The sequence below is a fragment of the Oncorhynchus tshawytscha genome, unplaced genomic scaffold (assembly GCF_018296145.1).
Source record: "Oncorhynchus tshawytscha isolate Ot180627B unplaced genomic scaffold, Otsh_v2.0 Un_contig_2917_pilon_pilon, whole genome shotgun sequence".
Taxonomy (NCBI): domain Eukaryota; kingdom Metazoa; phylum Chordata; class Actinopteri; order Salmoniformes; family Salmonidae; genus Oncorhynchus; species Oncorhynchus tshawytscha.
The window spans coordinates 45,373-70,297 of NW_024609423.1; the positions used below are offsets into that span (position 1 = coordinate 45,373).

Consider the following 24,925-nt stretch of genomic DNA (forward strand, 5'->3'; position numbering starts at 1 on the left):
GGTTTTTCAAAACCATCAGTAGAGTTGAAAATGCGATGGAAACCCATTTAACTTGCATTTTTCATTCAGTACATGGGAATTCAACAGCAAAACTTTTTTCCGTGCACTACTTCATCACGCAGACTTTTGTCCGCAATAAATCTGTTTGATGCAAACGTTTCCCGTGGGAAAATGCGTATATTGTTTTATGCAGATTTGAGAATATTCACATGAAAATCTGTCGCAAATTGCATGGAAATTTAGCTACTAAGGTGGATATTGATCCAACACCTGCTGCTTATTCAAACCGTCCCACTGGGCACAGACATCAGTTCAACATCTAGTTTCTATTTACATTTCTTTGATTCGTCAACTAAAGTGAATTCAACATGAAATCTACACAAAATGTCCACCGTCATTGGATTTAGGTTGCCAGTTGGGTGAAACACAAAATGTCACCAGTCACTGGTTACCAGTTGTGTGAAAATTAATAAAATACCTTTTGTAGATGGATTTTACGAATCCAATCCGTTTTCCACATTGATCAAACATCATCACATGGATTTGTTTTGTTCAAATCAAATCAAATCAAATGCTAATGGTCACATACACATGGTTAGCAGATGTTATTGGTCACATACACATGGTTAGCAGATGTTATTGGTCACATACACATGGTTAGCAGATGTTATTGGTCACATACACATGGTTAGCAGATGTTTTTGGTCACATACACATGGTTATCAGATGTTATTGGTCACATACACATGGTTAGCATATGTTATTGGTCACATACACATGGTTATCAGATGTTATTGGTCACATACACATGGTTAGCAGATGTTATTGTGAGTGGAGTGAAATGCTTATGCTTCTAGATCCGACAGTGCACTCATTTTTCAACCACTCTACACATTTCTTGTTAACAAACTATAGTTTTGGCAAGTCGGTTAGGACATCTGTGTTAATGACACAAGTCATTTTTTCAACAATTGTTTACAGACAGATTATTTCACAATCCCAGTGGGTCAGATGTTTACATACACTAAGTTGACTGTGCCTTGAAACAGCCTTGGAAAATTCCAGAAAATTATGTCATAGCTTTCGTAGCTTCTGATAGGCTAATTGACATCATTTGAGTCAATTGGAAGAGCACCTGTGTATGTATTTCAAGACCTACCTTGAAACTCAGTGCCTCTTTACTTGATATCATGGGAAAATAAATACAAATCTGCCAAGATCTCAGAAAAAAATGGTAGACCTCCACAAGTCTGGTTCATCCTTGGGAGCGATTTCCAAATGCCTGAAGGCGTCCTCTGGTCTGATGAAACAAAAATAGAACTGTTTGGCCATAATGACCATCGTTATGATCGGAGGAAAAAGGGGGATGCTTGCAAGCCGAAGAACACCATCCCAACCGTGAAGCACACAGGTGGCAGCATCATGTTGTGGGGGTGCTTCGCTGGAGGAAGGACTGGGGCACTTCACAAAATAGATGGCATCATGGGTGAGGAAAATTATGTGAATATATTGAAGCAACATCTCAAGACATCAGTTAAAGCTTGGTCGCAAATGGGTCTTCCAAATGGACAATGACGCCAAGCATACTTCCAAAGTTGTGGCAAAATGGCTTAAGGACAACAAAGTCAAGGTATTGGAGTGGGCATCACAACAACCTGACCTTAGTGCTATAGAAAACAGATCATTTTTACCCTTTTAAAAATAGTTATAGGGGGAGGTCCGAGGGATGTCTGTCTTTGAAAGGGTCATGTAATATTTAAGATGTCCCCTTTACTGATGACCTAAACCTAAAAGTCAAGGGGTCTGAATACTTTCCAAAGAAACTGTAAGTGATTGAGGAGAGAGCATAATTGCAATATTCTAATTAAAATCATTGACCCATAAGGGAACACACGACCAAAGCAATGCGTGACCCATGCAGAATTAAAACAATATTCATCTTAATGAGAAATATAATCGAATAAACAAATGGTTGCTGGTGGGAACATCAACATTGTATTTAGTCAGGATTTCATAAGGCCAGGAATGTCATTGAGAATAACAATAGACAATAGTTAATGTTGCTAGTTTAGGGATGAAGATAGTGAAGGTTCATCAATGTTAAGGATGTTTTTTTAATTTGATGTGGAAACAATGTTTATTCAACCAGTGGGAGGCTTGTAAAAGCCCACAGGAAAGTGGAATGAGGAACTCTTCATTGAGACAATCATGAAACAGCAATCTGTGGGTGAGTTGTAGTGGATATTATAATATAAGGATCTGCTGGAGTCCAAGTCAAACCAAGATTCTTTATTTCTGAGCTCAGAGAGAACAACAGAGTTTGGTATTTTACTAGGATCCCCATTAGCTGTTGCAAAAGCAGCAGCTACCCCTCCTGGCTAGACCTCTCAACACAAAACATGAATCTATATGTTTTCATGACAGTTTACAAGGCATGGACCAAAGGTAATGCCAAGTAATTTAGTCTCCTCAACTTGGATTCAGCCACACATTCATTAACAAGATAACAGCTGAAGAATGAACAGTTTTGTAACCAAATCAACTTAGTTTTAAAGAAAACAACTACCCAAAAAGACTGCACACTCTTTGTGGAAAAGGGTTTCAGTGACTTCATTAGCTGTGGTTGCTGGTGACAGCTGAATCATCAGCATACATGGACACACATGCATTGTTTAAAAACAAGGCCATTGGTAAAAATAGAAATAAAGAAACTGGAAGCTGCCCTGAGTCATCACACTTCATAACCAAATTAGAGAATCCAAAAAACCCTCTGAGTTCTATTAGATAGATAGCTCAGAAACATTCAAGCTGAGGTTGAAAAGCCACAGCACAAACATTCTTAAACAACAGGTTATGGTTTTATCAAAGGCTGCACTGAAATCTAACAATAGAGCTCCCACAATCTTCTTGCATACTGATATCTACACACATTAAATCCATTTCTCTCAACCAATCATCAGTCATTTGTGTTAGTGCAGTACATGTTGAGTGTTGTCTCTATAAGCATGCTGAAAGTCTGTTTGTTCATTTGTTCATTTACAGAAATATAGCAGCATATTTGTTCAAAGATTTTTCCAACAGTTTGCTAAGAGCTGGCAGAACTTCCAGTCTTACTTTACCACTCTTGGGTAGTGGATTAATTTGGCTTCCCTCCAGGCCTGAGAACAAAGACTTTCCTCTAGGCTCATGTAAAAAATATGACAGATAGGAGTGGCTATAGAGTCAGCTACTGTCCTCAGTAGCTTTCCATCTAAGTTGTCAATGCCAGGAGGTTTGTCATTATTGATCGATAACAATTTTTCAATACTTGCACTGCTTTTCTTTCATGATGTTTTTTTACATCATTCTTTATATCATTGATCTTGGCTTCTTAATAAGTTTATTATTTTTGTTGAGTTTGGTCACATAATTTCTCAATTTGCAGTACGTAAGCCAGCCAGATGTGCAGCCAGACTTATTAGCCACTCCTTTTGCCCCAACTCTTTCAAACATACAGTTTTTAAATTCCTCATCAATCCATGGAGCCTTAACATTTCTAACAGTCAGTTTCTTAACAGGTACATGTTTATCAATAATTGGAAGAAGCAATTTCATCTGGTAAAAACAGGTAAACACATTATCAGTCAACAATATAAGACAATGGGAGCACTGTGTATGTTCTCTGATGAGTTGTGAGTCAATGAGATGTGAAATATCAATATACATGCTAAGAGAAGTAATTTCTCTCTCCTGTGTGGATTCTCTAATGACGTTTAAGTGATTGTTATGAGTAATATGTTTTCCCAAAATCTAACCTTCTGTAAGCCTTCTCCTCTGTGTCTCATGTTCTTTCAGGCTTCCTAAATGGGCAAAAGCTTTGCATCCTGGGAGGAGTGGTAATGCATCTCCCCTGTGTGTATTATCTTGTGCTGTTTCAGGGTCCCTAACTGCTGGTTAAAACACTTGCCACACTGGGAGCTTCTCTCCTGTATGTAGTGTTTTTCAGGATCCCCTTCTGAAACACCCTGGGAGCAGTGGTGTGTATTCTTTCGTGTTTTTTTTGCCCAGGTGACTTTCCACACTGGGAGCATTGGTAAGGCTTCTCCCCTGTGTGAATTTTCTCATGGGCTTTCAGGTGTCCTTTCTCGCTATACATCTTTTCACATTGCGAGCAATGGTAAAACATCGTTTGTTAAAACCCTTTCCACACTGGGAGCAGTGGTAAGGCTTCTCCCCTGTGTGTATTCTCTCGTGCTGTTTCAGAGCTCCCTGACTGGTTGAAACACTTTCCACACTGGGAGCAGTGGTAAGGCTTCTCCCCTGTGTGTATTCTCTCATGTCGTTTCAGACCCCCCAAATCATTAAAACCCTTTCCACACTGGGAGCAGTGGTAAGGCTTCTCCCCTGTGTGTATTCTCTCGTGTCGTTTCAGCTTCCCCAAATCTTTACAAAACCCTTTCCACACTGGGAGCAGTGGTAAGGCTTCTCCCCTGTGTATTCTCTCGTGTCGTTTCAGCTTCCCCAAATCGTTAACACCCTTGCCACACTGGGAGCAGTGGTAAGGCTTCTCCCCTCTGTGTATTCTCTCATGTCGTTTAAGCTCACTTAAGTGGTTACAACCCTTTCCACAGTGGGAACACTGGTGTCTTCTTGCTGGTTTGGACGTCCCTGGCTCTGGTTCCTCTGAGTCTGGTCTTTCTCCTGCCAAAGACAGTGTTTTTTAAAATAGAGACCCGAATGAAACCTCCACATGATAAAACGGCCTTGCTACGAGGGTAAATCCTAATCAGATCCCTCAATAACCTAAGGCCAGTTTTAACAATCTTAGTGTGATTTTAAAACAAATGTTGTAGAGTTTCCTGGTAATTACTGACAATGTTTACACTACTTATTTATTCATTCTGTTTTCGTCAGAACACAAAAAACTAAACAGTTCTAGGACACTCAAGACACAGACGTCACTGGATTCCAATCGAGCAGGTAGTTCTAAATATATAACTTTAATAGCTGTATGATACAGAATGCGACCTACAGTCATGGCCAAAAGTTTTGAGAATGAAAAATATTAATTTGCACAAAGTTTGCTGCTTCAGTGTCTTTAGATATTTTTGTCAGATGTTACTATGGAATGCTGAAGTATAATTACAAGCATTTCATAAGTGTCAAAGGCTTTTATTTACAATGACATGAAGTTGATGCAGTGTCAATATTTGCAGTGTTGACCCTTCTTTTTCAAGACCTCTGCAATCCGCCCTGGCATGCTGTCAATTAACTTCTGGGCCACATCCTGACTGATGGCAGCCCATTCTTGCATAATCAATGCTTGGATTTTGTCAGAATTTGTGGGTTTTTGTTTGTCCACCCGCCTCTTGATGATTGACCACAAGTTCTCAATGGGATTAAGGTCTGGGGAGTTTCCTGGCCATGGACCCAAAATACTGATGTTTTGTTACCCGAGCCACTTAGTATCACTTTTGCCTTATGGCAAGGTGCTCCATCATGCTGGAAAAGGCATTGTTCGTCACCGAACTGTTCCTGGATGGTTGGGAGAAGTTGCTCTCGGAGGATGTGTTGGTACCATTCTTTATTCATGGCTGTGTTCTTAGGCAACATTGTGAGTGAGCCCACACCCTTGGCTGAGAAGCAACCCTACACATGAATGGTCTCAGGATGCTTTACTGTTGGCATGACACAGGACTGATGGTTGCGCTCACCTTGTCTTCTCCGGACAAGCTTTTTTCCGGATGCCCCAAACATTCGGAAAGGGGATTCATCAGAGAAAATGACTTTACCACAGTCCTCAGCAGTCCAATCCCTGTAACTTTTGCAGAATATCAGTCTGTCCCTGATGTTTTTCCTGGAGAGAAGTGGCTTCTTTGCTGTCCTTCTTGACACCAAAAGTCTTCGCTTCACTGTGCGTGCAGATGCACTCACACCTGCCTGCTGCCATTCCTGAGCAAGCTCTGTACTGGTGGTGCCCCGATCCCGAGCCCTTTTTGTGCAAAGCAATGAGGACGGCACATGTTTCCTTGCAGGTAACCGTGGGTGACATATGAAGAACAATGATTCCAAGCACCACCCTCCTTTTGAAGCTTCCAGTTTTGGGGGGGACTCAGTTCAATTGCATGGAAAATAGGGACTTTGCAATTAATTGCAATTCATCAGAACACTCTTCATAACATTTTGGAGTATATGCAAATTGCCATCATATAAACTGAGGCAGCAGATTTGGTTAAAATTAACATTTGTGTCATTCTCAAAACTTTTGGCCACGACTGTACACACTTCCTTAAACATAAAATATGTAAATAAGTAATTTTAAGTGGAAGTCCAAAACTTGTTTTTACGTCCAAAACACAAAGCACATCAGTAAAATCTCCCCGTTGTTGAAAGGGTTCGACACCTGCTGTTTTAGTGGCCCAATTTCTTATTTAGACGTTCACAGATTTTCAACATTTTGATTATCACTGATGTCATATTTTGGGTAAAGTAAAAAATAAGTGAAATATTTGGAAAGATGTTCCTAAAACTGATAGTAACTACAATAAACAAATTATAAAACGCAACATGAAGTGTTGGATGTTTAATGAGCTGAAAAAAAGGATTGCAGAATTTTTTACATCCCTGTTAGTTAACATTTATTCTCTGCCAAGATAATCCATCCACCTGACAGGTGTGGCATATCAAGGAGCTGATTGAACAGCTTGATTATTACACAGGTGCACCTTGTGCTGGGGAAAATAAAAGGCCACTAAAATGTGCAGTTTTGTCACAATGCCACAGATGTCTCAGAGTGGGCGTAAAATTGGCATGCTGACTGCAGGAATGTTCATTTTTATATATATTTTTTTACATTGGAGACACAAAGCACATCAGTAACAAGACAAGGTCCTGAAAAAGATCCGTACATTTTTTTGCTGAGTTTATTTTGTATATGTTGAAAAGTGTTTTTTTCTCAAACATAAACAAACAACTCCAGGTGAAACACAAAGGCCATAGCTGTAATAAAATAACAAATTAACTGGCAAAGCAGCAGAGCGAGGCCCGCATCCAGCAACGCCACGAGTCACGTTTTTGCAGCCGTTTCAGTACAGCACTACAGGGAGAGAGAGGGAGAGCAGCTGTTTCAGTTACAGGGAGAGAGAGGGAGAGCAGCTGTTTCAGTACAGCACTACAGGGAGAGAGAGGGAGAGCAGCTGTTTCAGTACAGCACTACAGGGAGAGAGAGGGAGAGCAGCTGTTTCAGTACAGCACCACTAGCAGCTGTTTTACAGCACCACAGGGAGAGAGGGAGAGCAGCCGTTTCAGTACAGCACTACAGGGAGAGAGAGGGGGAGAGCAGCCGTTTCAGTACAGCACCACAGGGAGAGAGAGGGGGAGAGGGAAAAAATCCACGGGACTAGTTTCAATGTATGGAATCACTTAGGAGTTTCTGGATTTTGGGTAAACTTCTCCTTTAAAGCATCAGACTCATTAGACTACAGGTTAAGCTTAAATTTGGTGTATTGCACTTGTGAATGCATGAAAGTTACATATTTCAAAAAAATCTTTTTGAATTTCGCGCTCTGCCTTTTCAGCGGAATGTTATCCATTAGAAGTTAAGACCCCATAATGTTTCATCATTAGATGCTACAGTCCTCCTTTAAGACTCCATAATGTTTCATCATTAGGTTCTACAGTCCTCATTTAAGACTCTATAATGTTTCATCATTAGGTGCTACAAGCCTCCTTTAAGACTCCATGTTTAGAATGTGTCTGGAAGCGCTACTCTATTCTACTCTCATCCTTTCAGTTTTAATAATATTTAATAATAATAATGTTATAATAGGTAATAACTAACTTTAATAACTAGGGTTAATACCTGCCTGGCGCTCCAACAAAATATTTCTTTACCCCCCTCTAACAATACGCTACAGAATTAGCATAGTAGGCCATGTAATTTAAGGTAATCTGAAATATTTAGGACTGACTTATTCCTTGCCACCCATTCTGAAACTCACTGCAGCTCTTTGTTAAGTGTTGCTGTCATTTCAGTTTCCGTGGTAGCTGACGTGTACAGTGTTGAGTCATCCGCATACAGACACACACTGGCTTTACTCAAATGTCGTTGGCATGTCGTTGGTAAAGATTGAAAAAGGTAGGTGCCAAACAGCTGCCCTGGGGAATTCCTGATTCTACCTTGATTGGATTTAACCGTTTTTACAGTCATTTTCTTAATGGGTGCATGCTTATTAGTAACTGGGATAAGCAGTTTCAAATGTGTCAAGGGCAGCGTCTGGTTGCTCATCATTACACACCACGGACCAACAAATATTATTTACATCAACAACATAGGAATCACTACAAAAAAATGTATGACCTCTTATACACAATATTAGTCCCAGCCTTTGGAACTGTGGTTTTTCTAGACATGGCTACTATATTGTGATCACTACATCTGATGGATCTGGATACTGCTTTAAAACCCATTTCTGCAGCATTAGTAAAGATATGATCAAAACATGTTGATGATTTCATTCCTCTACTGTTTGTAACTACCCTGGTAGGTTGATTGATAACCTGAACCAGGTTGCCAGCACTGGTTACAGTTTGAAGCTTTCTCTTGAGTGGGCAGCCTGATCACAGCTTTCCTCCAGTATTAGTTAAATAGATCATCTTGACATTTTTTCTCTGAAGCTAACTTTCATCAAGGTTTTATATGGTCTATTGGTTTCTCTCTCTTCATTGGCAGAATACTTCTTCAGTGTTATGATATTCATAACATCCATATCCATAAGTCTATCTTCCTGTCAACTAACAGTACTCTGCTGGTAGTCCTGGTAACAGATACCAATCTATCTTCATGTCAACTAACAGAACTCTGCTGGTTGTCCTGGTAACAGATATCAGTGGGCAGATCAATTGTATTTGTTCAAACTAAACTACAGCACTTACTTTGATGGGTCAAATCTGATCCTTTCTTCTCTTCTCCTCCCCTCACAGTTCCACTCAGCCCCGTTGTTTTCCTGCAGTCCACCAGCAGCACAGACAACCTCTTCATACCCAGCAGTAAGCCAATACCGGGAGAGGCACGACACGGGGACTCCGGGAGAGAGGAAGGGCTACTGTTGTCCTGGTAACCATAAAGAGGGGACACAGTCACATGATGATATGGATGCTGATGTCACTGTTGTCATAAAGTGCCTTGCAGAAACCCAGATCCCGATAGAGCAAGCTGTATGCTAGTGTAACAGAATAACTTTAGACCGTCCCCTCGCCCATACCCGGGCGCGAACCAGGGACCCTCTGCACACATCAACAACAGTCACCCTCGAAGCATCGTTACCCATCGCTCCACAAAAGCCACGGCCCTTGCAGAGCAAGGGGAACTACTACTTCAAGGTCTCGTTGATTGAAACGCTATTTAGCGTGCACCGCTTACTAAGCTAGCCGTTTCACATCCGTTACACTAGACCAGACCAAGCTGTATGCTAGACCAGACCAAGCTGTATGCTAGTCTAGACCAAGCTGTACCATCTGGTGTTCTGATCTGGAGATACTCTTCTCTGCCTCATCAGCATCAGGATGTTGTTGAGGCTCCCCAGAGGATCCACGATAGTCATGACTCTCTCCTGTGTGAACGAAAACATCAAACAGATGAACTTATGACCATCTACTGCAATCACAGAGTCTTACAAGAGGCATGAATATGTATTTAAAAAAGTGCCTATAATGGCAACTTTCATCGTGATTTCTTAAAATATTGTTTGTGTTGCAAATGTAAAAGGGTCGTTCCACAAAATGGGTGCCCTTTGCGTCCCTTTGACAATTTAAGTAGAAATTATGCACCAATGTTGAATTCTGAAAAGCCTGTTTTATGAAGTGCACTTTAATGTGGACTACGTGGATATTTCAATAAATCTAATATAAAAGTCTAAATATATGTACCAATGACGGATTGCACCTTTAACAATATATTGAGTACTGAACAACATATTAAAGTGTAGAACTTCAGTAGAATGCCTCTTTAAACCCCACATTAGTTCAAGAAATGCATAATTTGTGCCCGTTTTTAAGTCAGTACTCACTGGTCTTAATCGAATTTTCAGCCTCATCCCTTTTCACTCCCAAAACGTCTTCCTCCTCCCCTTTAATTGAGATAGCCTCCTCTTCCTCTTTTACTCCAAAAGGTTCTTCCTCTTCTTTCAATGTTATGGCATCTTCCTCTTTTTTGATTCTGAAAGCTGCTACCTCCTCCTCTTCCACAACCTCTTTCCCATATTCCTCTTTCACTGTAATATCATCCTCTTCTTCTTTCAATGTGATAGCCTCCTCTTCCTCCCTTTTCATCCTGAAAGCTTCTTCCTCTCCTTTCATCAGAGCTTCTTTCTCCGTCGAGATTAGTGAGCTCATGTTTCGGGCGACTAGCCTAGTGCAGTATCAATTTACCACATTAGCTAATTTAACAAGCAACCTACGTTTCAATGAACGAGTAGATATGTAAACAGAATTGTGTTTAAAACACTAAGAATAATATACACAATATGTGTCTTAAACGCTTCAATGTTTCGGTTTAATGTTCGCTAGTAAACCACCACGTTGGTTAAATCAGAAGCCTTTTGTCGCTGTTGAAGAAACCTCCAGTTCCGTCCACTAGATTGTACGTCACGCAAGAAGCATCACCTGAAAAACTCATATCGCCATCCGCTGACTGGAATGGGTAACGCAGTTTGGAAAAATATTAATTACAATGTTTATTCTGGCAAGCAATGTCATCAGAAGTAATTTTAAAACAAATTAAATTATGTTTTCCTCTTCCTTCTTACACCAATACTTTCCTCCAGGATTGGCCGGCCCATTAGGCAGGATTAGGTGACAGATTGACGAGGGTGGCATAAATTACTTTACTCAACATATTGTGCAGCTTTCTGTTGAGGGATCTTTTTATGGGGGGGTGCCCTTTTTGTTGACACTTCACACACATGGTTATGGGCTTAACAAAGACACCAGTAGCATGTCAGATATAGTTTAAATGTATTTGAGTTTGCATCCCAATATGAAACTTCAAATACATCACAGAAGACTGAAATGTAACAAAACGACTATTGTATTTAATGAACTGTACACTGAGATGCTCAGTTGGTCAACATTCCCCTCCAGTGATTCCCCAACATCAGGTCAACATGCGCCCCACAAATGGAGCAGATATCTTATACCAGTCCTTCTTTATAGACATGTATCCATAACAAGGCTGTTTTCTATAGTGTCCATTTCTTAAACATCTTTATTTTCATGCAAATAACTTGTCAAAAAGCATTTTTATGACCAAATTCACATTCTTTAGTGTAGACAGTAGTTTCCTCATGTTGTTTTCATGAATGTTTGAGATGAGGTCCCCTAATGGTCAAAAACCTCTTCAAGTAGAAGTACGTTTATAACACAGAATATCTTACAGGTGGACCCTCTCTCACTCTCTCTCATCATGTCACAAGCTGTCAGGCTCCCAGAGGCAGGGCAATAAAAGGCCCCAGCTCACTCAACTGCCCCTCCCTCTCCAACAGCCATCAACCCAGAACATCCTGAAGACAGAACATCTAAAAGATCATCTGGGAATCCTTTCTTCCTCATGGAGCTTTTTGAAAGTGAGTTCAATTTTCAATGTTTGTTCAGTGCCTTCGTAAAGTATTCAGACACCTTTACTTTTTCCACATTTTGTTATGATACATATGATGCCCTCTTCAAAAATGTATTAATTACATTTGTTCCTCATCAATCTACACACAAAACCAAATAATAATTTAATTTACCACAAGTGGACTCCAATCAAGTTGTAGAAACCCCTCAAGACTGATCAATGGAAACAGGATGCACCTGAGCTCAATTTGGAGTCTCATATCAAAGGGGTCAGTTTGTTATATCTGGAGTACTTCTCCTGTCCTATCCGGTGTCCTGTGTGAATTTAAGTATGCTCTTTCTAATTTTCTCTTTCTCTCTTTCTTTCTCTCTCTCAGAGGACCTGAGCCCTAGGACCATGCCTCAGGACTACCTGACATGATGACTCCTTGCTGTCCCCAGTCCACCTGGCCGTGCTGCTGCTCCAGTTTCATCTGTTCTGCCTGTGATTATTATTATTTGACCATGCTGGTCATTTATGAACATTTGAACATTTTGGCCATGTTCTGTTATAATCTCCACCCGGCACAGCCAGAAGAGGACTGGCCACCCCACATAGCCTGGTTCCTCTCTAGGTTTCTTCCTAGGTTTTGGCCTTTCTAGGAAGTTTTTCCTAGCCACAGTGCTTCTACACCTGCATTGCTTGCTGTTTGGGGTTTTAGGCTGGGTTTCTGTACAGCACTTTGAGATATCAGCTGATGTACGAAGGGCTATATAAATACATTTGATTTGATTTACGTAAATAAGCTTTCTTTTTTTTATACATTTTTTTATACATTTGAAAAATGTCTAAAAGCCTTTTATCGCTTCATCATTATGGGTTATTGTGTGTAGATTGATGAGGAAATGTTTAATTTAATCCATTTTAGAATAAGATGTAACGGGGTCTGAATACTTTCCAAAGGCATTGGAAGTGATTGAGGAGAGAGCATCATTACTATATTCTAATTAAAATCATTGACACATAAGAGAACACCTGACCAAAGCCAGGCGTGACCCATATAGAATTAAAACAACATTATTCTTAATGAGAAATATAATCTAACAAACAAATGTTTGCTTAATAACCAAAGACATGAAAACTGGCACCAACATTGTATTTAGCTAGGATTTCATATGGCCAGGAAGGTCATTGAGAATAACAATAGACAATAGTTATTGTTGCTAGTTCAGGGATGAAGATAGTGCAGGTTCATGAATGTTAAAGATGTGTTCACAGTGTGGATGTTGACAGAGGGGGATTCGAACCCCAAAGTAATAGTGGTACAAAATATTATAAAGGTCATTTAACATTTTCGGTTTCGGGGAAATAACTTTATGGAAACCACTATTCACACTGTGTACAGACATAGAAAACCATCACATCAAGGAGGTGTAACAGTGATGAATGACTATTCAATGGACAACAGTAGTCTTCTGTAACAAGCAATATCTGGTAAATATGTTTACTGTAGTTCAGATAGAGCCTGATCAGCAGACTGTAGTTCAGATAGAGCCTGATCAGCAGACTGTAGTTCAGATAGAGCCTGATCAGCAGACTGTAGTTCAGATAGAGCCTGATCAGCAGACTGTAGTTCAGATAGAGCCTGATCAGCAGACTATAGTTCAGATAGCGCCTGATCAGCAGACTGTAGTTCAGATAGAGCCTGATCAGCAGACTGTAGTTCAGATAGAGCCTGATCAGCAGACTGTAGAGTTCAGACTGAGTTCAGAGCCTGATCAGCAGACTGTAGGGTAGAGCCTGGCAGACTGTAGTTCAGATAGAGCCTACACAGAAGTTGATAGAGCCCGATCAGCTGCAGACAGATGCATACAGAGCAGGTAACAGTTTATTTTGACAAAACAATATTGTTAATGTAAACAATATAGTTGTTTATTAGACATTCTAACATATAACACAATGCCGAGGTACTAAAGATTTTATACAACATTTGAACAACAATTTCGACCACCCCTGGGTTATGATGTATATGACATTCTAACAACAATTTGACCACCCCTGGGTTATGATGTATATGACATTCTAACAACAATTTGACCATTTGATGTATATGACATTCTAACAACAATTTGACCACCCCTGGGTTATGATGTATATGACATTCTAACAACAATTTGACCACCCCTGGGTTATGATGTATATGACATTCTAACAACAATTTGACCACCCTGGGTTATGATGTATATGACATTCTAACAACAATTTGACCACCCCTGGGTTATGATGTATATGACATGACAAGATACACTGGCTACTTTAGGCATCTTTTTTTAATGACATGTTTATAATCCAAAAGTATGTTTTTAGAGGGGAGGGAAATACTGTTTATGTTAAACTGTAGAGAACAAGAACCTTTGGTGAATCAAGGAGTCCCTGATATTTTACATACTACACATGTCCAGAAGGCTGGTTCTGGTTCCGTACTGTGGTACTACACTATTACACTGTTATGTACTACTAATGTACTAGTATCTAAGAGGATAAGGAATATCTACAAGGGGAACATGTACACAATATAACACATTACCAAAGCATCTAAGGATGCAAACACTGACACTGACATTGTATTATGTTGTGTGACTCTGACATTGTATTATGTTATGTGACTCTGACTCTGACATTGTATTATGTTATGTGACTCTGACTCTGACATTGTGTTATGTTATGTGACTCTGACTCTGACATTGTATTATGTTATGTGACTCTGACTCTGTATTGTGTTATGTGACTCTGACTCTGACATTGTGTTATGTTATGTGACTCTGACTCTGACATTGTGTTATGTTATGTGACTCTGACATTGTATTATGTTATGTGACTCTGACATGGTATTATGTTATGTGACTCTGACATTGTGTTATGTTATGTGACTCTGACATTGTGTTATGTTATGTGACTCTGACATTGTGTTATGTGACACTGACATTGTATTGTGTTATGTGAATATAAATATATATATATAAATATAAATATATACAGTTGGTTTACAAAGTCAGAGTCTGGAATATAATTATATACAGTTTGTTTACAGTGTATATGATGGTGTGTCTAGACATTATGGACCGTATATTAATATAAAAGGTGTGTACAGCAGTAGTTATATAGGATGAGCCTTGACTAGAATACAGGGTGGAGTACTGGGTGGTTGATAGCTAGTAACAGTGACTAAAGTTCAGGACAGGGTACTGTGAGCAGGCCGGCTTGAGGTGACTATTTAACAGTCTGATGACCTGGAGATAGACCACACATTAACCACACAACAAGTATTGTGGTGGCAGCATCATGTTATGGGTATGCTTGTCACCGGCAGGGACTGGGGAGTTTGTCAGGATCAAAATAGATATGAAAGGAGCAAAGCCCAGGTAAAAAGTTAAAGGAAAACCGACCTCAGTCGTCTGAAAACCTGTTTCCATCACATCTGTTGTGAGTTTTTTATAAGGTATGACTTTACACACATAACATTTGGTTAATCAAGCAAAATACAGCCTAATTTTTTTCTAATCAGGAAGCTCCGGTAAACAGTGGTTGTTGTACACTGCTGCCACCACAAGGCCTGGAGGGGATTTTTACTTTGTTGATAGCTAGCTACTGTGTGGACAAAGACGTAGCAGCTAGCTAACTGGCTACCGATCAACCTATTGTGTGTATTGAACATTCATATTGGACAGCCTTACCTGTAGAGTAGCACCACCAGCCATCAGTCCATTCTCTTCCTGACGTCAAATGGAAACAATGGAGCAAATGCATCACATGGAAATATCACTTGATTATCAGAGGAGTGTATTATGACATCAGCTAGAACTACTCAGACATTCTAAATATCACTTGATTATCAGACAGTGTATTATGACATCAGATAGAACTACTCAGACATTCCAAATCAGGCTTCATCCATATCATGAAGGTGGATATTGATCCAACCATTTCAAAAGTAATGACCGGGCTGACGGAAACAGGATATGCCTTTCCAATTTTATAAATGCAGGCAGACAATTTGTTCGTTCGTATGACATGGTGGGGTCTTCATGTGTCAGTTAACATGTATAAGTGAGAAATGGAGGTGGGAACTCCTTTCTGTGCAAATATTTATATAATAACCATCACATCTTAGAGCTGCTGACTACAGTCCACGGGACAAGAACACGTTTTCTATTTCACGCAACAGTTTTAAAAACCATCAGTAGAGTTGAAAATGCGATGGAAACCAATTTAACTTGTATTTTTCATTCGGTACATGAGAATTTAACAGCAAACGTTGTTTTGAAAATGTTTATGTTTTATGCAGGTTCTAGAATATTCACATGGAAATCTGTCGCAAATTGCATGGAAACTTAACGAAGGTGGATATTGATCCAACACCTGCCCCGTATTCAAACCAGCCCACTGGGCACAGACGTCACTTGAACGTCTAGTTTCTATTTACATTTCTTTGAGTCCTCAACTAAAGTGAATTCAACATGAAATCAACACAAAATGTCACCTGTCATTAGACAAGCCCACTGGTGTCAGTTAAACATCTAGTTTCTATTTACATGTTACATAAAGTCAATTCAACATGAAACCAACAAGGGATTTAGGTTGCCAGTTCGGTGAAAAAAAAAAAAAACCTGATGTTCATGGCTTTTTACAAATCCAATCAGTTTTCCACATTAATCAAACATCACATGGATTTATTTAGTTGAAATTACATGGAAACAACATTTATTCATACAGTGGGAGGCTTGTAAATGACCCCAGGAAAATAAAACAAAGAACTCTTCATTGAGACAATGATAAACAGCAATCCGTGGGAGAGTTGTGGTGGATATTATAAAATAAGGATCTGCTGGAGTACAAGTCAAACCAAGATTCTTTATTTCTGAGCTCAGAGAGAATAACAGAGTTACACAGCGCAGTGTAGACAGTCTGAATTCTGAAGCATTGGGTGATGAGCACATATCTTTACCGTTTCCTGTTCCTGGGAGGGACATTATTCATACAAGGGCACAGGTGCAGCTGGTCTGCAACACAGGATGATATTCCCAGGAACAGGAGATTATAATAGGACAGTTTCACATGGTTAGTCACATACTCAGATATGTGGACACATACAATTAACATTTTGCATTACAGACACTGTGAACATTTTAACGTCATTAAATCATCAGTGGGCCACAATGAAAATGTAAACAATGGAGCAAATGCATCACATCCAAATATCCCTGTATTATCTGTAGTGCTGGAGGAATGACATCCCCAGATAAACACACAGAGTTTAAAAAAGGACCATTTAAACACATGGAACCTGATCTACTCTATATTCAAACTGACATGATCCATATTCAATTCATATTTTCTAATAAAAACACACAAATATATGTTTAAGAATACTTTGTACAATTCAATTTCATCTGGTAAAAACAGGTAAACACATTCTCAGTCAACAATATAAGACAATTGGAGCACTGTGTATGTTCTCTGATGAATTTTAAGTCAATGTGATGTAAAATATCAATATTCACACTGGGAGAAGTAATTATTCTGTCCTGTGTGGATTCTCACGTGACTTTTAAGTGACTGTGATGAGAAATATGTCTTCCCACAGTCTGAGAATTTGTAAAACTTCTACCCTGTGTGTATTCTCTCATTTTTTCTCCAAGAAACCTTTCTGTTTAAATCTTTTTTCACACTGGCAACACCCCTGTGTGTTTTCTCTCATGTTTTTTCAGATCCCCTGACTGGTTGAAGCACTTTCCACACTGGGAGCAGTGGTAAGGCTTCTCCCCTGTGTGTATTCTCTCGTGTCTTTTCAGGCTCCCTAACTGGTTAAAACTCTTCCCACACTGGGAGCAGTGGTAAGGCTTCTCCCCTGTGTGTATTCTCTCGTGATGTTTCAGGGACCTTATTAGGTTAAAACACTTGCCACACTGAGAGCAGTGGTAAGGTCTCTCTCCTGTGTGTATTCTCTCATGATTTTTGAATTCCCCTAAATGGTTAAACGTCTTTCCACACTGGGAGCAGTGGTACGGTTTCTGCCCTGTATGTATACGCTCATGATATTTGAGGGCGTGTAACCGATTAAAACTCTTCCCACACTTGGAGCAGTGGTAAGGCTTCTCCCCAGTGTGTATTATCTCGTGTTGCTTCAGGGCCCCTAACAGGATAAAACACTTGCCACACTGAGAGCAGCGGTAAGGTTTCTCCCCTGTGTGTATTCTCTCGTGTATTTTCATGTTACCTGCCTGGCTAAAACTCTTTCCACACTGGGAACAGTGGTAAGGCTTCTCCCCTGTGTGTATTCTCTCATGTAGTTTCAGCTTCCCCAAATCGTTACAACCCTTTCCACACTGGGAGCAGTGGTAAGGCTTCTCCCCTCTGTGTATTCTCTCGTGTCGTTCCAGCTTCCCCAAATCATTAAAACGCTTTCCACACTGGGAACACTGGTGTCTTCTTGCTGATTTGGACGTCCCTGGCTCTGGTTCCTCTGAGTCTGGTCTTTCTCCTGCCAAAGACAGTGTTAAAAAAAAGAGACCCAAATGAAACCTCCACATGATAAAACAACATTGCTACGAGTAAATCCGAATCAGATCTCTCAATAATCTGAGGCCAGTTTTAACAATCTTAGTATGATTTTAAAACAAATGTAGAGCTTCCTGGTAATTACTGATATGTTTACACTACTTATTTTATTCATCCTGTTTTACAAGTCAGAACACAAAAAACTAAACAGTTCTAGGACAAAGACGTCGCTGGATTCCAATCGAGCAGGAAGTTCTAAATATATAACTTTCATAGCTGTAAGATACAGAATGCGACCTACACACTTCCTTAACTTCTTCGATATAAGGGGCGCTCTTAATTTTTGGACAAAAAAACGTTCCCGTTTTAAACAAGATATTTTGTCACAAAAAGATGCTCGACTATGCATATAATTAACAGCTTTGGAAAGAAAACACTCTGACGTTTCCAAAACGGCAAAGACATTGTCTGTGAGTGCCACAGAACTAATGCTACAGGCGAAACCAAGATGAAATTTCATACAGGAAGTGCCCCAGATTTTGAATGCGCTGTGTTCCAATGTCTCCTTATATATATATATATTTTTTTAACCTTTATTTAACTAGGCAAGTCAGTTAAGAACAAATTCTTATTTTCAATGATGGCCTAGGAACAGTGGGTTAACTGCCTGTTCAGGGGCAGAACGACAGATTTCTACCTTGTCAGCTCGGGGGTTTGAACTTGCAACCTTCCGGTTACTAGTCCAACACTCTAACCACTAGGCTAAGCTGCCGCCCCGTGGCTGTGAATGCGCCAGGAATGAGCCTACACTTTCTGTCGTTTCCCCAAGGTGTCTGCAGCATTGTGACGTATTTGTAGGCATATCATTGGAAGATTGACCATAAGAGACTACATTTACCAGGTGCCCGCTTGGTGTCCTCCGTCGAAATTATTGCGTAAGGAGAAACCAAACTGCCACAAATGATTTATCATCGAATAGATATGTGAAAAACACCTTGAGGATTGATTCTAAACAACGTTTGCCATGTTTCTGTCAATATTATGGAGTTAATTTGGAAAAAAGTTTGGCGTTGTAATGACTGAATTTTCAGTTTTTTTTCTTAGCCAAACGTGATGAACAAAACGGAGCGATTTCTCCTACACAAATAATATTTTTGGAAAAACTGAACATTTGCTATCTAACAGAGTCTCCTCATTGAAAACATCCGAAGTTCTTCAAAGGTAAATGATTTTATTTGAATGCTTTTCTTGTTTTTGTGAAAATGTTGCCTGCTGAATGCTAGGCTTAATGCTATGCTAGCTATCAATACTCTTACACAAATGCTTGTGTAGCTATGGTTGAAAAGCATATTTTGAAAATCTGAGATGACAGTGTTGTTAACAAAAGGCTAAGCTTGTGAGCAAATATATTTATTTATTTCATTTCATTTGCGATTTTCATGAATAGTTAATGTTGCATTATGGTAATGAGCTTGAGGCTATAATTAAGCTCCCGGATACGGGATTGCTCGACGCTAGAAGTTAAACATAAAATAACTAAAGAAGTAATTTTGTGTGATAGTCAAAAACTTGTTTTTACATCAAAGACACAAAGCACATCAGTAACATCTCCCCGTTGTCGAAAGGGTTTGACACAATGTTTAAATGGCCCAATTTCTAATTTAGACGTTCACAGGTTTTCAACATTTTGACTATCGCTGATGTCATATTTTGGGTAAAGTAAAAAATAAGGTGAAATATTTGGAAAGATGTTCCGAAAACTGATAGTAACTACAATAAACAAATTATAAACGCAACATGTAAAGTGTTGGATGTTTCATGAGCTGAAACAAAACATCCATGTTAGTTAACATTTATTCTCTGCCAAGATAAACCATCCACCTGACAGGTGTGGAATATCAAGAAGCTGATTGAACAGCTTGATTATTACACAGGTGCACCTTGTACAGGGGATAATAAAAGGCCACTCTAAAATGTGCAGTTTTGTCACAACAATGCCACAGATGTCTCAAGAGGGAGCGTGAAATTGGCATGCTGACTGCAGGAATGTCCATTTTTCTATATTTTTTTACATTGGAGAGAGACACAAAGCACATCAGTAATATTTGCCCATTGTCGATAGGGTGGACACTGAGAAAAATTACAAGATTGTATTAATACTGTTTAGCCATCGAATAGCTTTGATGGGTACTCTCTCATCTGTGTCTATGGGACTGAGTTGGGCCTCTGGAGCTTGAGCTGACAATTGAATCATGACTTACTGATAAAAACCTACAGCCGGGTTGGGGGGTTAAAACAACACCAGGTGCAGATGACCACAGGATCAACCCAGGATGGCTTGTGATGCCCCCCGATCAGCATGGGAGGGGTGGAACCAGCCCTGACTAAGCATTTATAAGAGCTCTGTTTTTCATTCAAGGTTAAGCTCTCGGCAACATACTCAAGAGTGTGGGGTCAACAGCTTCATTATTTCAATAATTAATCAATATTAAATAAAAAATGATTGTTTGAAGAAATGACAAAGTCTCTCTCAGTATACATGAATTTCCACGACAACGCCCGCTGCGTCAATTTCTTTTATTTAGACTTTCACAAATTTTGTACATTTTGACGATCACAAATGTCATGATATTTTGTGTAAAGTAAAAATAATTTTGGGGTAGATGTTGCTAAAAAATATATAAAACACAACATGTAAAGTGTTGGTCCATGTTTCATGAACTGAAATAAAAGACCCCAGAATTTTTCCATAAGCAAAGATGCTTATTTCTCAAAAATATTGTGCACAAATTTGTTTACATTCCTGTTAGTGAACATTTCTCCTTTGCCAAGATAATTAATCCACCTGACAGGTGTGGCATTTAAATGTAAAGTCCATAGATTAGGGCCTAATTTATTCCTTTACAATGACTGACTAAAATTAACTGTAAATCGTTGAAATTGTTGTTTATATTTTGGTTCAGTATACACACACAGTGCATTCATTAAGGATCCAGACCCCTTCAACTTTTTCATATTTTGTTACATTTCAGCATTATTCTAAAAATCTTAGTTTTTCCCCCTCGCCAAACTAAACTCAGCAAAAAAAAGAAACATCCTCTCACTGTCAACTGCGTTTATTTTCAGCAAACTTAAGATCGATCCAACAGGTCCCAGACGTGCTCAATGGGATTGAGATCCGGGCTCTTCGCTGGCCATGGCAGAACACTGACATTCCGAACAAAACATAAATGTATTGAGTGATGAAGATTATCAAAGGTTAGTGATTAAACCCTTTCCAATGAAGATCAGTGATGTTATTTGGAATTTTACAAATAATCTTCGAAAGACAAGGTCCTGAAAAAGATCCGTAATTTTTTTTGCTGAATTTATTTTGATATGTTGAAAAGTGTTTGTTTTTTCTCAGACATAAATAAACAACTCCAGGTGAAAGACAAAGGCCATAGCTGTAATAAAATAACAAATTAACTGGCAAAGCTGCAGAGCGAGGCCCGCATCCAGCAACGTCCCAAGTCACGTTTTTGCAGCTGTTTCAGTACAGCACTACAGGGAGAGAGAATCCACGGGAAAAAGTCCACGGGACAAGTTTCAATGTATGGAATCACCTAGGAGTTTCTGGATTTTGGGTAAACTTCTCCTTTAAAGCATCAGACTCCATAGTAATACATCATTAGATGCTACAAGCCTCCTTTAAGACTCCATAATGTTTAATCATTAGATGCTACAGTCCTCCTTTAACAAAAGGAGGTATTTGGACATAAATGATGGACTTCATCAAACAAACAAAAAACATTTATTGTGGAACTGGGATTCCTGGGAGTGTATTCTGATGAAGATCATCAAAGGTAAGTGAATATTTATAACGCTATTTCTGACTCCACAACATGGCGGGTATCTGCATGGCTTGTTGTTGTGTCTGAGCGCCATACTCAGATTATTGCATGGTTTGCTTTTTCCGTAAAGCTTTTTTGAAATCTGACACAGCGGTTGCATCAAGGAGAAGTATATCTATAATTCTGTGCATAATACTTGTATCTTTTATTAAAGTTAATATGAGTATTTCTGTAAATTGACGTGGCTCTCTGAAAATTCGCCGGATGTGTTCGAGGCACAACATAACTGACCATAAAGCGCCAATGTAACCTGAGATTTTTGGATATATATATGAACTTTTTCGAACATAACATACATGTATTGTGTAACATGAAGTCCTATCTGATGAAGATCAAAGGTTAGTGATTAATTTTCTCTCTATTTTTGCTTTTTGTGACTCCTCTCTTTGGCTGGAAAATGGCTGTGTGTGTTTTTGTGACGAGGCTCTGATCTAACATAATTATATTAACAACAGGTTAAGCTTAAATTTGGTGTATTGCACTTGTGAATGCATGAAAGTTACATATTTCAAAAAAATATTTTTTAATTTTGCGCTCTGCCTTTTCAGCAGAATGTTAGCCATAAGAAGTTCAAACTCCATAATGTTTCATCATTAGATGCTACAGTCCTCCTTTAAGACTCCATCATGTTTAGAATGTGTATGGAAGCGCTACTCTATCTATTCTACTCTCATCCTTTCAGTTTTAATAATATTTAATAATAATAATAATAATGTTATAATAGGTAATAACTAACTTTAATAACTAGGGTTAATACCTGCCTGGCGCCCCAACAAAATATTTATTTTCCCCCCTCTAACAATACCGCTACAGAATTAGCATAGTAGGCCATGTCATTTAAGGTAATCTGAAATATTTAGGACTAACTTATTCCTTGCCACCCATTCTGAAACTCACTGCAGCTCTTTGTTAAGTGTTGCTGTCATTTCAGTTTCCGTGGTAGCTGACGTGTACAGTGTTGAGTCATCCGCATACAGACACACTGGCTTTACTCAAATGTCGTTGGCATCTTTGATGAAAACCTGCTCCAGAGCAGAACCTGCTACTTGAACAGAGTTCTGAGTAGAGGGTCTGAATACTTAAGTAAATGTAATATTTCAGTTTTGTATTTTTTTTTTAAAATGAATTTGCAAAAATATCAAACAAAAATGTTTTTGCTTTGTCAGTATGGGGTATTGTGTTTTTAGAATAAGGCTGTAACCTAAGAAAACGAGGAAAAAGTCACGGGGTCTGAATACTTTCCGGAGGCACTGTACTCTCCGATGCCAAGTCTAGGATCATCCCTCAGTGGTCCCCACTCTACTCACTGTATGTGTAGTGATGTCCAGTCAGTAGAACCTCATGAAGGTTCATCACCACAACATGCATCATTACAGATCTCTTGAACAGAGATGCCTTTGAACAAGGCCTATGATGTAGCCATACCTCTGGTGGATTGAGCCATCAAGCCCTCCGTAGGTGTCAGATCCTTGCTGCTATAGAACCTCATGAAGGTATGGGGGTGGAACTCATTATACGGATGTAATGGCTAAAGTAAAAAGGTTTTAAACAAGATAAATCTCATTTCTATTCTTTCCAGCGGCTCCAACAGCGGAAATGGCCTCAAGCACAAGATAAAAATCCCAGGATGGGACTAGCTGTTTGGGTACCGGGAGTAGGTGACCCTTCATAAAACAACAGATCAGGGGGTTCCACTGTATCGTTGTTGCAGCCTAAATGACCAAATACACCTTTAGAGTTGAAAAGGCTTCCCTTCGTCAGAAAGCAGCTCTGTTTTAGACTGATAGACTTTAGACTGATTTGTTTCTGATCTCAGCATCTGTTAAATGCACAGACCCCTTATTGTGCTGTAGTGAGTGTGTGGCTCTAGCACTCTGAATAGAGTTCATTATCAAGGAGGACGGTCACGTGTGTTGAGAAGCAGAGGATCACTAGTTTGAGTCCAGTATGGGGACAGTGGAGGAAACTAAACTGTTAGCAGCACACTGTCGTCAGTTACATATGAAATCAATAAAGTTAGTAATTTCCAAATGAAACCATGTTCTTTAAGGTCTATATGTTGGAGTTCAGGCTTTATTTGACCTGTTAGAGTAGGAAATTAAATTAATTTTGTCCATTACAGAGATGGAGGCCAAGACAACAAAAAAATAAGCTTGTTTTAAAATATATATTTGCCATGTTTAACAAGTCCTGTAGATCAGATGTTAATGAAGCAATACAGACCACATTGAAGTGTCTGGAGTTTAGTTTGTATGTTCTACAGTCTGGTAAAGATAGGGGGGTTGACCGGGACAGACAATGTAACATCCATACTGTATTTAGGGAATTTTTCTGGAAAACAAGCACCTTACATTGGTTCATCTTGAAAACTTTCTTTCTAAATCTAACTTTCATCAAGGTTTTATATGGTCTATTGGTTCCTCTCTAAAGCTAACTTTTATCAAGGTTTATATGGTCTATTGGTTTCTCTCTTTTCATTGGCAGAATCCTTTTTCAGTGTTATGATATTCATAACACCCATTTCCACCAGTCTATCTTCCTGTCAACTAACATAACTCTGCTGGTTGTCCTGGTAACAGATACCAGCCTATCTTCCTGTCAACTAACATAACTCTGCTGGTTGTCCCAGTAACAGATATCAGTGGGCAGATCAATTGTATTTGTTCAAACTAAACTACAGCACTTACTTAGATGAGTCAAATCTGATGCTTTCTTCTCTTCTCCACCTCTCACAGTTCCACTCAGCCCCGTTGTTTTCCTGCAGTCCACCAGCAGCACAAACAGCCTCTTCATACCCAGCAGTAAGTTGCTACCGGGAGAGACACGACATGGGGACTCCGGGAGAGAGGAAGGGCTAGCGTTGTCCTGGTAACCATAAAGAGGGGACACAGACACATATCAT

At 39.3% G+C, this 24,925-nt stretch overlaps 2 protein-coding genes across 2 annotated transcripts in view; both read right to left on the bottom strand.

Moving 5' to 3' along the window:
- Positions 1–3,590: 3,590 nt before the first annotated feature.
- On the bottom strand, positions 3,591–10,635 carry LOC121844765 (zinc finger protein 436-like). The gene is made up of 5 exons (XM_042315237.1): positions 10,047–10,635; positions 9,493–9,590; positions 8,914–9,091; positions 4,254–4,680; positions 3,591–3,594 (listed from the first exon to the last, which is right to left on the bottom strand). The coding sequence occupies exons 1-5, from the start codon at positions 10,369–10,371 to the stop codon at positions 3,591–3,593; spliced, it is 1,032 nt and encodes a 343-aa protein (XP_042171171.1). The 5' UTR covers positions 10,372–10,635.
- A 5,650-nt stretch (positions 10,636–16,285) lies between these two features.
- The window catches only part of LOC112242358 (zinc finger protein 658B-like), a 36,330-nt gene continuing 27,690 nt past the window's right edge, over positions 16,286–24,925 (bottom strand). The window contains exons 11-12 of the mRNA XM_042315232.1: positions 24,711–24,888; positions 16,286–18,113 (exon numbers count right to left, since the gene is read on the bottom strand). Of these exons, the coding sequence (XP_042171166.1) occupies positions 17,296–18,113; positions 24,711–24,888 (996 nt within the window). The 3' untranslated portion in view covers positions 16,286–17,295. The remainder of the gene's footprint in view (positions 18,114–24,710; positions 24,889–24,925) is intronic.

Excerpts from the sequence above, each read along its gene's own strand:
- LOC121844765 (XM_042315237.1), bottom strand. The coding sequence starts at position 10,371 with ATGAGCTCACTAATCTCGACGGAGAAAGAAGCTCTGATGAAAGGAGAG. Across the intron at positions 9,591-10,046 it reads TGAAAATTCGATTAAGACCA|GAGAGAGTCATGACTATCGT; the intron begins GTGAGTACTGAC and ends TCGTTCACACAG. Across the intron at positions 4,681-8,913 it reads ATCAGATTTGACCCATCAAA|GAGAAAGACCAGACTCAGAG; the intron begins GTAAGTGCTGTA and ends TGTCTTTGGCAG.